Genomic DNA, 16,430 nt, shown 5'->3' on the forward strand with positions numbered 1-16,430 from the left:
ACACTTGATGTGAATGTTAAATACTCTGTTACATTAAAATCCGTTAGTCTGTTTTTACACTTTGAGTGGTTCATTTACTCATGCATAATTTTGTAATATCATGTATGCATCATTTTATAATATGCTGCATTAGACATTTGGAAACTCCTGGTTCACTGAATTACCTAGCTCTCCTAACTGTTGTCATATTTCATTAAGCACTAGCAAAAAAAACTGCTAATACCATCTTTTCAGAAAAGTCTGTACATACTGGGAAGCTATAAGTATGTAGAAGTTTTACAAAATTTTGATTTTGTTGCTTGAAAGCTAAAATTTTATCATTTTATTTGGTGACAGACACTGTTTGCCTTGAAGTGACAGATTTGCTTTGTTCATTTTTGTGAAAATGTCTGCCAAATAACCAATTCTGAATACTCAGTTTTCCTGGCCATTGTTCATTACATAAAGATGATATTTTTCCATGGAAAAACCAGCTAGTTCAGCTCACAACTAAAACATTAACAAAGGTTCTTTTTCTTAAAATAACCATTATGCTTTGGAATGCAACAGAAATGCATTCTGTGTACTTCCTGTTTCTCTCACATGGAGTATTATAAGATAAATATTCAGTTAGTCAAAGTTAATCTTTTTGTTGCTTCATCAAGGGCATTCTGGTTTTTTTTAATTTTTAATTTTTAATTTTTAATTTTTTTTATTTTTAAGAGAGAGAAAGAGAGCATAAGCAGGGGAGGGGCAGAGAGGAAAACAGAATCAGAAGCAGGCTCCAGACTCTAAGCTGTCAGCATAGGGCCCGATATGGGGCTCGAACCCATGGACTGCCAGACCATGACCTGAGCTGAAGTCAAATGATTAACCGAGTGAGCCACCCAGGCACCCCAAGGGCATTCTTAGCAGAAATTGACTTTTGTTTTTTTTTCTGTCTCTGCATGTGGTGGAATACACATAGACACACACACACACACACACACACACACACACACACTAAAATTAGGTATAAATTTTAACTTACTGTAATTATATTCATTGCTTCCTTTGGAGACAATTTTAAGTAAAATAAAATTATAATATTAACGTCAACTTATACTTTTAAATAAAGTAGAATTATTAAAAAATATATCTTTAAAAAGAATAAATATGTAACACTGCTGGAAAATAAGACTGCATAACTTGAATGGGCCACAACATTTCAGGAATATCTAAGGGTAGAAGGCAATTTGAATTTATTTAGAAATGAAGCAAATTAATTCTTTTTTAAAGGCCAGGGAATAAACTGATATAGAATTAAGAACAGTTCTCATTAGAGACCTGGAGTAACTTCAAGATCAATTAGAAGGAACCTCGATTGCGTATCGGTAGGTGAAAGAAGCTAGTCTGAAGAGACTACATACTGTGTAACTCCTATTATATGACGTTCTGGAAAAGGAAAACTATATACAGACAGATCAGTAGTTGACAGGGGTTGGGGAAGAGGTAAAATAAATGAATAAGTGGAGCACAGGGGATTTCATTCAATAGTGCAATGAAACTATTCTATATGATACTGCAATTGTGGATACCTGACATTATCTATTTGTTAAAATCCATAGAATGTACAAAACCAAGAATAAACCCTAATGCAAACTATGGGACTCAGTTAATAGTAATGTATCAATATTGGTTATTAACTTAAAAAATGTACCATAATAATGGTAACAAAAGGTTAAACTGTGTGTGTGTGTGTGTGTGTGTGTGTGTGTGTGTGTGTGTGTAAGGAGGTATGGGGGGATTGTCTATTTTCTGTACAATTTTTCTGTAAACATAAAACCACTCAAAAAAGCCAATATTTAATAATAAATATGATTGAATACAATGACAGCAGCAAACATTTACATTCCAGGTATTGTTCGGAATGTTTTATATACGTATTAACTCTTCAACAACTGTGAGCTCTGTACTGTTAGTATCTCCACCTTAGAAATGAGAAAAGTGATACTCCAGGGAGTTAAGTAATTTGCATAAGGTCACACAGGCAATAGTGTCAGAGCCCAAACAGGCTCTGGAGTCTTGCTCCTATTCACTGCCCTACTAGCACCTATTAAAAAATAGTAAGTTAGAGGAATAAGGCCAAATATAGCAGTAATCACAATATTGTAAATGAGCTAAATGGCACTGCTGCTTTGTTATTACTAATAAAAACTCTTGGTCTGTTAATTTTTATGCTAGTTTTTTCCTGAATTTTTTGAAGCTTATTGCTTTATATTATTTAGCAGTTTATTTTTTCCTCTTCTGAGACTGGAAGCCCCTGGAAAGGAATGTGAGAGACTGAGTGTGTTTGTTCTTTGTAGGACAGTTTCCATGGGGTCAAAAGTAGTTGTACATTGGGCACCTATATATTCATCTGCTAATTTTGATAACAACGCCTTGAAATTTTACTTCCCTGTAGATCCTAACTAAATTTGTCTTTTTCTTTAAACCTACGTCATAATCGTCACCAGCTAACATTTATTATTTGCTAGTATGTTTTGAAGTACACTGACTCACATAAGAGTGTGGTAGTAAAGAGCACTGCCCTAGGTCCATATACTGGCTTTTTTCAAATGCCAGCTTCACCACTAGAGTTAGCGAGCTCTCAATTTCTCAGTTTTCTTTATTCTAAAAGATGATGATAGTAATAGTACCTGCTTCATAGGGGTTTTGTGTTAAGGAAATTAGTTAATGTATACAACTTTAATTCTCTTATTTCTAAGCCTCACAGTATTTCATGGGGAGCATAAGATAAATGGTGAGCTCCATGACAGGTGTACTGTATAAGAGTGGCCATTTTAGGCTGTGCTCATGTCATTTGGGTTTATAAATAGGTATTTCTCTTACAATCTATCGCCTCTTCACATCCATTTGCTTTTAGATCTAATCATAAAAACTCCACAGAGGAAAATCAGGATCTTTGTCATACCAATGCTTGTTTGTTTATCTCATGTCCTGTCACTATTTTTCTGAATGAATATCATGTTTTAACCGTACTTTCTAGGAGGTGGTTTCAGAACCCATGCTGCTCTGGCCTTCGGTGTTTCTGTGGATGACTCTCATTTGTCTGTGTTCCTTAGAGTAGCTACAAACGTGTTGTGATCGTTGTACAATGAGAGACGCATAAACCCACACTACACTGCACTTCAGGTTTGATTGGCTTTTTAAGTAACTACATCATACACTGAGCTTAGTTAAGTCGGTTAAAATCCAGATAAAATCCCTAGCTCTTCTTGACATAAATTGCTTTAGCTAAATTTTATTCATCGTATAGGTGTGCAGTTTCTTTTAGAGTCTTCAATTTAGGAATTTATATGTATCTGTTAAATTCAATCTTGATTTCAGCCCAGCTACCTATTGAGACTTTTTAAAAATCTTGACTCTGCCAACTGGTTTAGCCTAGTGTACATTTTTATATTATTTGCTAATGGCATACCTTATTCCAGAAAGGATTTTGGTCCTTAATTAGCCAGCTATCTTTCCTGTCCCCTTCCTTACATTTCTGATAAGCATTTCTGGGGTCTTCATCTATGACCATTGAAATATTGAGGAGACGAATATGAGTTCTTAGACATACCTATTAAAAACCTCTTTCTATGTTGGCAGTGATCCATTAATGAGTATTAATTTTTAAAATATAATTGTTCAACTAACTGGAATTTAAATAAAAACTTAAAAATGTAACTCCCCATCCAACAGCAAATTTACTATTATACAACCCTCCATCGCTGCAATTTGGAGAAATACCCACTGGTATTCTATCCTTGAGATAATTTGTTTGTCTTTTTGTATAACAGTATTTATTACCAGACAGGTGCAGTTTTCTGGATTAATGAAAACTTTAAACCTTTTTAACTCCCTAAAACATAGTGAATTTTATATACGTTATTTCTGTTTTGAGGATTGATTCACTTAGATCAAATAATAGATGAATAGTTCCAACCTCATTTTCTATTTTCAAACTCACATCAAGTTTATTTGCAAAATATTGTGTTTTTAAAGAGCAAAGCTTTTATTTCCTTGTGTATTTTAATGTGGTCTAGTTACTTTTGTTGGATATGTAAAGTACTTTATAGAAATAAAATTCTGCACAAATATTTGGGTCACAATTTGAAATGCTTCAAGAGGTTCCACAAATGATGGGGTTTTTTTTATGCCATGGGTTTCTTTAAGGTTAATTAGTTCAAATCTCAAGGCACAGTCCTGAGAGTATAATGCAAGCAGAATAAGCTGGCATTATGAAATAAAATTTAGGTAAGTCAGCATCTAGGTCCATAGATGTTTTTATCTGGGGTGCCCAGTTCACTACTAATCATTTACTTATACCTTTCATTTTGCAAATATCTTTTCAGTTTAGGAAAGAATATTCATGTATCAAAAATGAACAAAAAATTATGGATTCTGTTGCCTTTCCTACAGATTTTTCTTTATTATTGTGCAGGTCCTAGCTGCAAGCTTTCTTTTGGAGAGAGACTTTTACTTCATGTCCTGTTTTAAACTTTGTTTATGTTATATGGGATTTCACAGAATGCTTGATATCTAGTGGATTACCTCATTTAATCCTCACGTCATCCTCACAGATGGGGAAATCGTGAGCCTAAGTAACAGGCATTCTGTTACCAGGCCTCACGCTGCTAACCTCTGAGCTGCCTCTTTCCTAACTACATCTTTCTTAACTATTCTTTTTTGGGAGGAGGGAAGGGACTCATCCCATTTCTCAGCTACAAGGCTGATCCCCAAATTGCTACAAGTCTCTTTGCCTTGTCTATTTCCTGACATATGTTAGTCTTTGGCCGTTTCTTGGCCTTGGGGTCCACGAAGGGACAAAGTGTAGAGTAGATAGTGCATGCCTGGTCTGGGGATGAAGCATATATGGTATCCTCTTGTCCTTTTTATCATATGCAGATGCCCATATAAGGCTCTATAACCTTGTGACAATCACTTTATTTGCTGTGGTGGGAGTGGGATCAATGGGGAATCTGTAGTCCTGGGACTAGTATACCTGACACATACTTAACTAGTACTGGTTAAATAGAGGTAGGGGTTACTTCAATATGTTTGGACAGATTTTAGCATTTAGTATTATATAAAAATACGAAAAGCACTTTTTAAAAGAATAATTAAGACTTCTGGATTTTTCGTGTGCGTTTTGAGTTTCTTGTCACTTTGCAAGATAGCCTTTCTGTCACTTGAAATATGTCACAGAAAGAGATATTATGTGCTTCTCATAAATATTTTTATTCATTTTAACAAAATGTAAAGGCAGTCTCTCTTTCTCAAGGAAACCAATCTCATACTGAACTGAGAGAAATTATTTTTGCTTATGTTTTACAGACTTTGAATAATGAGATGAGTACAGATGATGACAATGAATATGCAGAAGAAAAGGAAAGTTACATCTGTGCAGTATGTCTGGATGTTTATTTCAACCCATACATGTGTTACCCTTGCCACCACATCTTCTGTGAGCCCTGCTTACGGACTCTTGCCAAAGACAATCCTGCAAGCACTCCCTGCCCGTTGTGCCGGACAATTATTTCCAGAGTCTTTTTCCAGACAGGTAACTGTTCTCTTTCACTAACACGATTGCCTGATTGTTCTGGCTACAGCTTTGTTCTCATTCTTAAGGTACTTTATAAATGATTATAGAACATTATTGAAAATCATATACAGGATGATTTCTTATTCTCTACTTTATAAAACAGTGCTTGCCCAACTCATGGAACTGTGTGAAAATCATAGAATCCTAGATGAAAAGAAGTTCTCATGTCTAATCTCCTACTTTATGCTGAGATCTTTTCTAAGATATTCTAACCAGTTGTTCAGTCTTGGCTTGGACATTTCTCTTTTTTTTTTTTTTTTTAATGTTTATTTATTTCTGAGACAGAGAGAGAGCATGAGTGGGGGACGGGCAGAGAGAGAGGGAGACACAGAATCAGAAGCAGGCTCCAGGCTCTGAGCTGTCAGCACAGAGCCCGACGCGGGGCTCGAACTCACAAACCGTGAGATCATGACCTGAGCCGAAGTCGGTCGCCCAACCGACTGAGCCACCCTGGCGCCCCCTGGCTTGGACATTGCTAATGGCAAGGGCATTTCATTAAAACTTGAAGCAGCCCTGTTGATTATTTATTCCTCATATCTGCCTTTTACTGCTACTCATTCTTTGGGCCTTGTTATTTCCTCTGGAGTCTTTGAGAATAATTCTGTAAATATCTGAGGAAAACTCATGCCTTTCCCCCCACCCTCCATGTCTTTTCAACATCCTTATTCTTAAGGTTTTTCTTCTTGAATGAGAAGAAGTAAAATTGGAGCAAGGATTTGTTTACCTAATTATCAGTAAAGATGAAATATAATTTTTAAAACATACTAATGGAGGGGCGCCTGAGCGGCTTAGTCAGTTAACTGTCCAACTTCGACTCAGGGCATGATCTCTCATTTCATGAGTTCGAGCCCCGCGTCGGGCTCTGTGCTGACAGCTCGGAGCCTGGAGCCTGCTTCGGATTCTGTCTCCCACTCTCTCTGTCCCATTCCCCGCTCGCACTCTGTGTCTCTGTTGCCCTTTGTCTCTCAAAAATAAATAAAAACATTACAAAAACATACTAATGGAGACAGGAAAAACTAATGAATGTGGAACGTCAAGAACTGCTAAGGAAAAAGGGAAGAAGGATAGAAGTAAGTAGAGCTAACATTTATGGAGGGCACTACTCTGTGTCACCCATCACAGGAAAAAATGCTATCTCCATGTTCTGCAGGTGAGGGTGGATGAACAGATACACAAGCCAGATGATGCTACCTAGTAACTATAATTAGGTGAAGTATTTGGTTTTAAATATTCTGCCACCTGAGTTAAAATAAAAGTAAGGACACAATTAAATGATTCTCATGATTCATTAAAAGAAGTATCCCACTTCCCAAGAGTAAGCAAAGGTTTTTCTGGTGCTTGAAAGGGAATTTTTTATGTGATTTCTCTTCCAGGGCATACTAAGAAGTGGAATAGGCAGTGTCCTCAAAAACATCTTCAGAGCAAGTGGTGTATCAGGTTTCCTGACATCTTCTGGTATACTTTGATAAAAGCTCAGGAAATAACAGAGTATAAATTAGGGAAAGTGACATTGCTAGTAGCCAAAACGTTATGGTCTAATTTTCTTATAGAAATAACTTTTTAAATTATAGAAGTAATACAATTTCATTATGGGAAAAATCAGAACATCCAGTTAAAGTTCTAAGCTCAAAAATCCTCTATAGTCCTAACATTTAAAGACCACAGTGAGTGAGTATACTTCCAGAATATTTTACATACATGTACTTAATTATTTTTCTTACAGAAAAAGATGTGACTATATTGTACGTAAGGCTTTTAACCTGCTTGGATTTACTTAAAACTCTTGTGATTATATCATGATCTACTTAAACTACCAATATTATGGGACATTTAGTTATTTGTCATTTACTTAATTGCTGATATATGGAGATAAATATTTGCACACATCTCTGAGCATTTCTTTGCGAGGGATTTCAAGAAGTAGAACTGGTAATTAAAGCTGTTGTGTGTTTTAAAGCTATGTGTATGTTGCCAAACTGTGCTCAAAAACTGTTATAAGCAGTTTTATACAAAAGCTTATTTTCTCCACATTCAGGGCATTTGTTTTTCTTGGCCATGACCTTTGCTGATTTTTCTTACGGTTTGTTCATCTTTTTCTTGCTTATTAACAAGATTTTTTTTTAATTAGTGTCAGCTTTTGTCCTATGGGGTAAATCATTTTCCTGTTTTGTCATTTGTATTTTAGTTATGTTTGTATTTTATGGATGTGCAAAACTTTTATGTGGTCTCATGTAGCAACATAGGTCTTTAATATTTCTAATTTTAAAGTTAGGAATTAAAAGGCCTTACCTATTAACTACAGAATTATATAAAAATTCTCTTTATCCACATTTATTTTAGGTTTCCACTTTGTCCTCCTATCCCATATTTAACTCCATTTAGCATCTTGTATGATGCATGGTTTGAGTAAGAATGGAGTACTTTTGGGGCGCCTGGGTAACTCATTTGGTTGAACATCTGACTTTTTCTTTTTTGGCTCAGGTCATGATCTCATGGGATCTCAAGCCCTCCATTGGGCTCCAAGCCAACAGGGGGAGCCTGCTTGGGATTCTCTTTCTCTCCCTCCCTCTCTGCCTCTCTCCTGCTCATGCAAGCTCTCTCAAACAAACAAACAAACAAACATTTAAAAAAAAAGAACAGAGTCCATTTTCTTCCATATCCTTAGACATTTATCCTAGTATCATTTGCTGAACAATCCTTTTTTCCTATTCTAGTTGAATTGTCATTCTTTAAAAAGTAATAATAATTACTACAATGTAAGTGTGTTTCTTGACACCTTTTTCTTTTCCATTCATATTTCTATCTTGCCCTATACCTCTTAAAATTATTCTAGACTGTGTTTTAATAACTCACAAGTGAATTAAAATTATAAGTTATTTGGAGATAGTTCATAGTTTTTAATTGACATTTATATAATATTGGGTGATTGTTATTGGATGTCATCTTAATAAATTTCTGCAATTTCCTTCCTAAAGGCTCTGCACAATTCTTATTAGTTTTCTGCCTGTATATTTTTTGTTGTTGCTATTGTAAATGAATTTTTTTTTTCCTCTTCTGGTTTCAAATGCTTTTGGTGATACTTTGGAGAAGTTAGTTTACAGTCTTAGAGTATTCTCTTAACCTTACTGAACCCTGACAGTTACTTATTAAGTGAATGAATACTCTCAGTTACTTAATGTCAGCATTCCAGTTGCGAACAAAAAGGGATAATTACTGTCAAAGGTCAGAGTGGGAAAGCTGTCATTTCCTAAAGGAACTCAAGATATTTGGCCAATGTTTCAGGGGTTGGTTCTAACATAATTCTGTTACAGTAACTCAGTGGATAGAGATAATAATGAAATTCCCCCCAGATTTATTCCATAGACTGTACCTCAGCAAAATGATTTTAAACTTGTACTGTAACATTCACTGGTTAGGCAATTGTGCTTAAATTAACAGTATTGGATGTGATCTTGATAAAGTAGTTAACACATGAGAAGTTGAGAAGAGGAAGTGGGAAAGGATAAGTAGAAGAAAGGGTAGAAGGAGTTGATACCTATTTTTTTAAGATAAGTCAAGATATACTGTTGAAAGTTGATCGAAAAAAAGTTGTAGCAGACACTCTTGGTTGCTAATTAGTACCATTACATCCTTCTTTTCTAATATAACTCTGAGTTTTATTCTCAAGTATTCAACTCTCCCAGCATAGACCAGGTGGCTCCTGGGTAGCAGACCCCATCCTTGGCTTCCTTTGCCAGTGATTGGTTTACAAATCTGCATGTGGTCCAGTTTTGACCAATGACATGAGAAGAAAGTTTGTCTTTACTCTTAAGACATGAGATAGAAAAGCCATTCTCTCTCCCATTGGACATAAACAAGAAAGTGTGTAACAGAGATAGTTTTTGGCAGCCATCTTATGAATAAGTGGGGAACCCGCTTGGTACAAAGCCTTTATTTTTGAGAGCACAACGAAGGAAAGAAAAGAACATGAGGTCTTGGGGTGCCTGGGTGGCTCAGTTGGTTAGGCGTCCGACTTCAGCTCAGGTCACGATCTCGCCCTCTGTGAGTTCGAGCCCCACGTCGGGCTCTGTCTGTGCTGACAGTTCAGAGCCTGGAGCCTGCTTTGGATTCTGTATCTCTCTCTCTCTCCCCTCCCCTGCTCATGCTCTGTCTCTCTCTGTCTCAAAAATAAATAAAAACATTAAAAAAAGATTTTTTTTAAAAAGAAAAGAACATGAGTTCTTGATAACCTCATTTAACCACTGAGTCAGCCAGCTTTGAAGCCCACACTACCTTTGGATTTCCTGTTCATTAAATATTAAATTTACTAATTAACTGACACAGTTTGAGTAAATTTTCTGTTAGTTTCAACCAAGAGCATCCTAACCAATAAAAGCATACTAATAAAAGGTAGTCAACAAGGAAACTAAAAATGATATGATTCACAACATTTTGAGAGGTTAAAAGATAGTTTAAAAAGACTTAAATCCTCTTGGAAGGACATCAATAATATTTAAAGATAATAAATAGTAAAGAGGTTTCTGGAATGGTTGCATGAGAGGCTCAATCTTTACTCCAGTAAAACAGCTATTTAACTGATACCACTATACCACTATTCTTGTAAAAGGTTGTACCATCAAGACCTTGTAGCATTTGGATATCCACATGCAAAAGAAGGGTGACTTTGGAGCCACACCTTACACTGTTTACACATACACAAACATACACACACACACACACACACACACACACACACACACGCACACACGCACACACGCTAATTAAAATGGAACAAAGACCTAAATGTAAGAGATAAGAATATAAACTTCTTAGAGAAAACATAGGTGTAAACTTTTTGAAATTGGATTAGGCAATGGGTTCTTAAATGTTGCACCTAAAACACAACCAAAGAAAAAAACAGATAAATTAGACTTTATCAAAGTTGAAAGCTTGTGTGCCTCAAAGGGTATGATAATCAAAAAGATAGTAATAAATGTTGACAAGGATATGGAGAAATTGAGACTCATATATATGTTTGTTAAAATATAAAATGGTGAAGTCACTTTGGGAAACAGTAGGATAAGTCCCGACATGGCAGATTCTAAGTTTGCTTAGGAGATTGGGAAAGTTCTGGTGTGTCCCAAATTAATTAGAGTCCTTTTGTCTTGAAGGTGAGAATGACACCAGTGTAAGCAGGTTTAATCCTTTCAGACCAAGAGCTCCCACATCAGCACCCCAACTCTAGGTCTCTACAGGGAGGTGCTACATGCTACATAAGAGGATCTACAGGCCACCTAAAATCAGCAGGCCAAAGACAGGAAAAGGCCATGGTATATAAGCATTATGCGGGGTAGGAGTCATCCAGGTGAGAGAGGAGAAATCCCTCAGCCAAGGATATCATGGGAAGGTGTCATATTTTCTTGAATTGACTATCTGACTGAAGCCTTCAAACCAAGCGTGTCACTTCCCCTATTGTGGACTGACACTGAATGATCTTCCTGTAGGCAGTCCTACTACAGACCCAGTATCCATTGATCCAGGATCCCAACCCATGGTTATATAGTAGATGGGAGTGTCTCAGGTATTGCAAAGGGCGCCACAGAGTGAGTGTATCCTACTTCCCAACTGTGAAATGACTCACTCCTGTCCCCCCTCCCCATTCAGCTGCACTCAAACCTCAACAAGAATGATTTCCACTCTTGTTCCACCATTTTCCTCCATTCAAACTCCATCTCCATTTTAACCACACACAACCCCATACCCACTACTCTTGTGCCTTTACCTGGCAGAATTAGGTGCTGATGAGCAGATATCCCAGTGAACTCCACTGGAAATAGGAAAAGGAAATACGTAAGTCTTTACCTTATGTATAGAAGTCCCTAACTAAATAAAGAAATGACATTTAAGCTAATCTAGAATTTTAAGCATGGAAGAGGCCTATGATGTTTTCACCAGGGATATTTTGGCTGACTCAATAAATAGGGGATGTTACTGGCATCTAGTCACTAGGGACAGGGATGACAGATATCCTAGAGTGTTTGGGCCAGTCCTGCACAGTGAAGAATTATTCTGTGTTCTGTCTGATTTCCTCATGTCCTGCTGGAATTTGTCCAGGACAGATAACTCATCCCAAAGAATATCGCACTTCCTCTTTTTATCTACTGTGACAGTCTATAATTAATTGGTCATGGTCTATTATCCCTATTAAGAGCATTTCACCCTTTCTCTTATTCTCTACCACTGAGTCTGGTCTGTTAATTCTGATGCTAATAATGGTTTTGTTCTTGTGTCCATCCATGCCTCTTTTGTTTTTCTGTTCATTTTGTACAGAATAGTCACTAAGCCTGAAATCCAAACTCATTCTTTTTATCAGTAAGAGTACCTAATTTTGTCTTCCAGCAGTCATTCTCAAGCTTTAATTTGTGGATTATTTTTATTATGAAAAAAGAAATATCAAAGTAAGCATAATATTTAGAGCAGTGTTTCTCAAACTGTGTCAGTGAAAACCCACAAACTGTCTTAAAATCTTCAGGGATTAAAAGGCAATGCTTACTTTGCACCTGTGTAAGAGGGGCAAGAAAGTGCCATTTGCCAGGGGCCTTAACTTTCCTGGTGAGACTCATTTTGTACCCCTGTGGTACCACCTTTACAATTTTTACTGTATCTGTACCACCTGAATTATTTTTTTAAGAAGTTTCCTCATATCAACACACCTTTTTTCTTAAATACTCATATTAGCTTCATCCTTAGCAATGTATTTGTGAATGTATGTGTTTGATGCTCTACTTAATATACATTTTTTTTCTAATGTACATTAAATAGGTAACTTTTAAATGTTTAAACATTTTCATTCAGTATCACCCAAAATCATTTCACATGTTGCTAGTGTTTTGCAAACCAACTCTTGAACACCAATGACTTATTCTTACAGAGGTTAATCTCCAGAAAACAAAAACAAAAACAGGAATGCTTAAATAGTCCCTGGGGATTGGGAGGGGAGGTAGAAATAAGGAGTAGAACAGATCATTGTCATTTTGTTTTTTGTTTCGTTTTGCCCTTCTATGCTGTTGGATTTTTTAAACCAGAGCTATATGTGACTTTGACAGTTTTAAAAGTAATAAACCAAACTGCATCATTGGCTATGATGTGGTGCACAGGGAAGATGGAATTTCTGTCTTTCTTTCTTCCGTTTCTTTCTTCTGTTTCTTTTTTCTTTCTTTCTTTCTTTCTTTCTTTCTTTCTTTCTTTCTTTCTTTCTTTCTTTCTTTCTTTCTTTTTCTTTATTTTAAATATAATTTATTGTCAAACTGTTTTCCATACAACACCCAGTGCTCATCCCAACAAGTGCCCTCCACAGTGCCCATCACCCACTTTCCCGTCTCCCCCACCCCCCCGTCAACCCTCAGTTCTCAGTATTTAAGAGTCTTTTTTCACACAGAAGACAGTATTACAGATTCTTCGAAGGCAAGGATGGATGTTGTGATAACCTTTTGAGGATCTAGCAATATATCCCTATCCCTAGGATTTCAAAAGCCTTTTTCTAAATCTTGAAATGTAACTTTACATACAAAATAATAACAGGATGCATCATCACAGTATAAAGTACTTAACATTTTGTCTTTATCTTAGCAAGAGCTCGGTAAATATTGTGGGTAAACTGGGCTTAATTTAATAGATCACCTCTTAGTCTTATAATTCCTCTAGCAGAGGATAAACTAGCTATTCTTGGGTGATGAAACAGTTACTGAAATGATTCTTGAATGCTCCAAAGTCACTAAAGGACATCAGTAAGTATAAAGTGATCACAACTACTTGAGGTGAAAGCTTGGATAAATGCTCTCCCCTGAGAAAGTCATAATAGTAGCAGATTTCTCCTGGGCCTGAAGGGTTAAAAATGATGATAATTACTTTTTCATTATTCTGGTATAAAATTATGAGAACAAAATATTGTAGCAAATACTAAATGGACTCACTAAATTAAAATGGATAAGTCATTAATTATGGCTTACCTAGATATTAAAATAGGAACTCCTAAATATTAACCTCAGTTCAGCATAAATTGTATAATTATAATGATTCACATATTGTAAAATCTGTAACTCCATTTCAACAGTATCATATTTAGAATTTTGGGTTTGGTTTTGTCCCTGTTCTATATGCCTCTGTCATCATGGTGCATATTTAGCTGGAAAATGGGACTTCCTAAGCAAGATTTTTAGCTTTGAACAGCTTATGAGTAAAGAATATGAAAATGAGGTTTTAATTTATTTTCCGAGGACACACAGATAAATACTCATCAGTGCTGGATGAGGTATTCCTGGTTGGCCTCCCTTCCCAGCACGCAGAGCTTTTCTGGACCCCAAATTCTATAGGGCATGCACTTACTAGTAGACCTTACAGCCACCCAGGGTGAGAATCTGCGAGGCCTGAAGAGATTTATATTACTGTATTTCTTTGATTCAAACTAGTCCCATTCTACTGAATGCAGGCTATGATAGCAGCTTATCTTTTCCCCTAACTTGTATTGTTCCCTTTAGAGGTGAGCATTTTTTTCTCTATGTGCTTAGGCTTTCCATGGCTCATATAAGAGAGAGTTCAAGTACTTTCTAGAATTTAAAGTGAATATCATCACATCTGTTCTCTGATTGGTCTGTGTTTACTTCCAATGAATATTTTCTTTTTCACTCATAAGGAAGTCTCTGAAAGGTTGAGAATTTGATTCTGCATTTTTTTTTAACGTTTTATTTTTGAGACAGAGAGAGACAGAGTATGAACAGGGGAGGGGCAGAGAGAGAGGGAGACACAGAATCTGAAATGGGCTCCAGGCTCTGAGCTGTCAGCACAGAGCCCAACGCGGGGCTCGAACTCACGGACCGTGAGATCATGACCTGAGCCGAAGTCGGACGCTTAACCGACTGAGCCACCCAGGCACCCCTGATTCTGCATTTTTTTAAACTTTCTCCAATCAGCAGCATTAGATTCAGTAAATTCTTGACCATCACATATAGAAGGAACTAAAGAGATGATGCAGTAGGAAAAATTGTAAAAGATTTTTCCCTTTTATCCTCTCTCCTGAGCCAGGATTGTACTCTGGTTATTCTCTTGCTACACCTGTAACACATTTTTCCCTTTTTTGTCTACCTGTTTATTTCTACCTTTTTTTTTTTAAGTTTATTTATTTATTTTGAGAGACACAGAGACAGTGCCAGTCAGGGAGGGGCAGAGAGAGAGGGAGACTGAGAATCCCAAGCAGGCTTCACACTGTCAGCACAGAGACTGACGCGGGGCTCAAACTCACAAAACCACCGTGTGATCATGACCTGAGACGAAACCAAGAGTCAGTCGCTTAACTGAGCCACCCAGGTGCCCCTGTTTCTGTCTTTTAATCTTGAGTCTTATTGAGGGCAAGGACTGGGTTTTTCTCTTTGCTGCCTATGGCATAATAACTGACATAGGAGATTCCCAGTAGATGTATACTGTATGTGTAGACACATCAAAGTTGCATCAAATGTGAATTTGAGGGAATTACGTTCGCTTGAATTCAAATTAAAAAGTTTACTCGTTTTCTTTCTTAAAGAGATCTAAATTTGTTGTCAAAATACTGTAACAATTTTTCATGCTCTTGCCATTTTAGTCAAATTAACGTCTAAAACTACTGTTTTCTTTTGCTTTACTCTAGAACTGAACAATGCCACAAAAACATTCTTTACTAAAGAGTATTTGAAAATAAAACAAAGCTTTCAGAAATCCAGCTCTGCAAAATGGCCGCTCCCAAGCTGCAGGAAAGCCTTCCATCTTTTTGGAGGTAAGGAAACTAATGCAAAAATGTTTGGTGACTTTGTCTAAGGTCTCTTTTTAAAGCGATTTTTTCCTAACTAAAATGTTAGGGGAAACATTTCTGCATTGGTCAGGTTTAAGTAAGGATTTTGCCAAGTATCTTCTTGCTGAAAGCATTAAATATAATAATAATAATAATAATAATAATAATAATAATAATAAATGAAGAAAATAGACAATAGAAACTGTGTAAGAGCAAAATTTGAGAAAAACACATGATTAAAGTACTTTGCCTTGCTGTCAATAACGTTTAATATGATGTTTAATAGATGAATGAAATTCACCTCAAAAGTAACAGATTTGACAAAAGCTGTATTTGACAAAAGCACTAGTATTCTTTATAAAGATCCTGAATAATTCATTATCATAGGTAAGTTGATTTAGTTTTATTATTTTACAGTTGTCCCACAAGTTTATGACAAGTAGCAAATAGCAGAGACTTGGTGTACAAAGTGTCTCACAGGTACACAATGGAATAGGAATACCAGTTTCTGGGTTCAGGTTTAACTAGCTGAGTGACCTCAGAGGTGTCATAATAACCTCTTCTTTTGTTTTGATTTTCTTGTATGTAAAATGGGAGTATATATATGTGTGCAACCGAATTAGTACAGTTGTAAGGATCAAAAGAGCGAATAGGAAAGCACATTCTAAATTATAACTAACTATACTACAGGTAGAAAGAATTAGCAAAATAAGGGCAAGGAAATTTCTGAAACCTTTTTTACCTTTGAGAATTTGTTACCGTAGAATGATAATCATACAATATGGACATAAAATATAATTTCCCCTTTAATAAAACGATGGCCAGAGCATAAAATACTGTGTGGTTTTAGTATTTACCACTTGTGATATTATGGGATCTGTTTGGAAAGCTCCAGATATGATCGTCAGGGAATGGAGCCGGGGAGCTTCTACAATAAGACCTAAAAAATCAGTACCCCACAACATAAACCAAAAGGAGATAGAAATGGAGCCTGTATGGTTGAGGCAAAAAATAAATTGATTTATG

The 16,430-nt window shown here is 36.3% G+C and overlaps 1 protein-coding gene across 4 annotated transcripts in view; it reads left to right on the forward strand.

The window, feature by feature from the left end:
- The window catches only part of RNF180 (ring finger protein 180), a 205,970-nt gene that overhangs the window by 135,962 nt on the left and 53,578 nt on the right, over positions 1–16,430 (forward strand). For all 4 annotated transcript variants that reach the window (XM_027041134.2, XM_053223386.1, XM_027041142.2 and 1 more), the window contains 2 exons: positions 5,338–5,563; positions 15,264–15,389. In XM_027041134.2, coding sequence (XP_026896935.1) covers positions 5,338–5,563; positions 15,264–15,389 — 352 coding nt within the window. The remainder of the gene's footprint in view (positions 1–5,337; positions 5,564–15,263; positions 15,390–16,430) is intronic.

Source organism: Acinonyx jubatus, chromosome A1 (genome assembly GCF_027475565.1).
Source record: "Acinonyx jubatus isolate Ajub_Pintada_27869175 chromosome A1, VMU_Ajub_asm_v1.0, whole genome shotgun sequence".
In the NCBI taxonomy this organism is placed as follows: Eukaryota; Metazoa; Chordata; class Mammalia; order Carnivora; family Felidae; genus Acinonyx; species Acinonyx jubatus.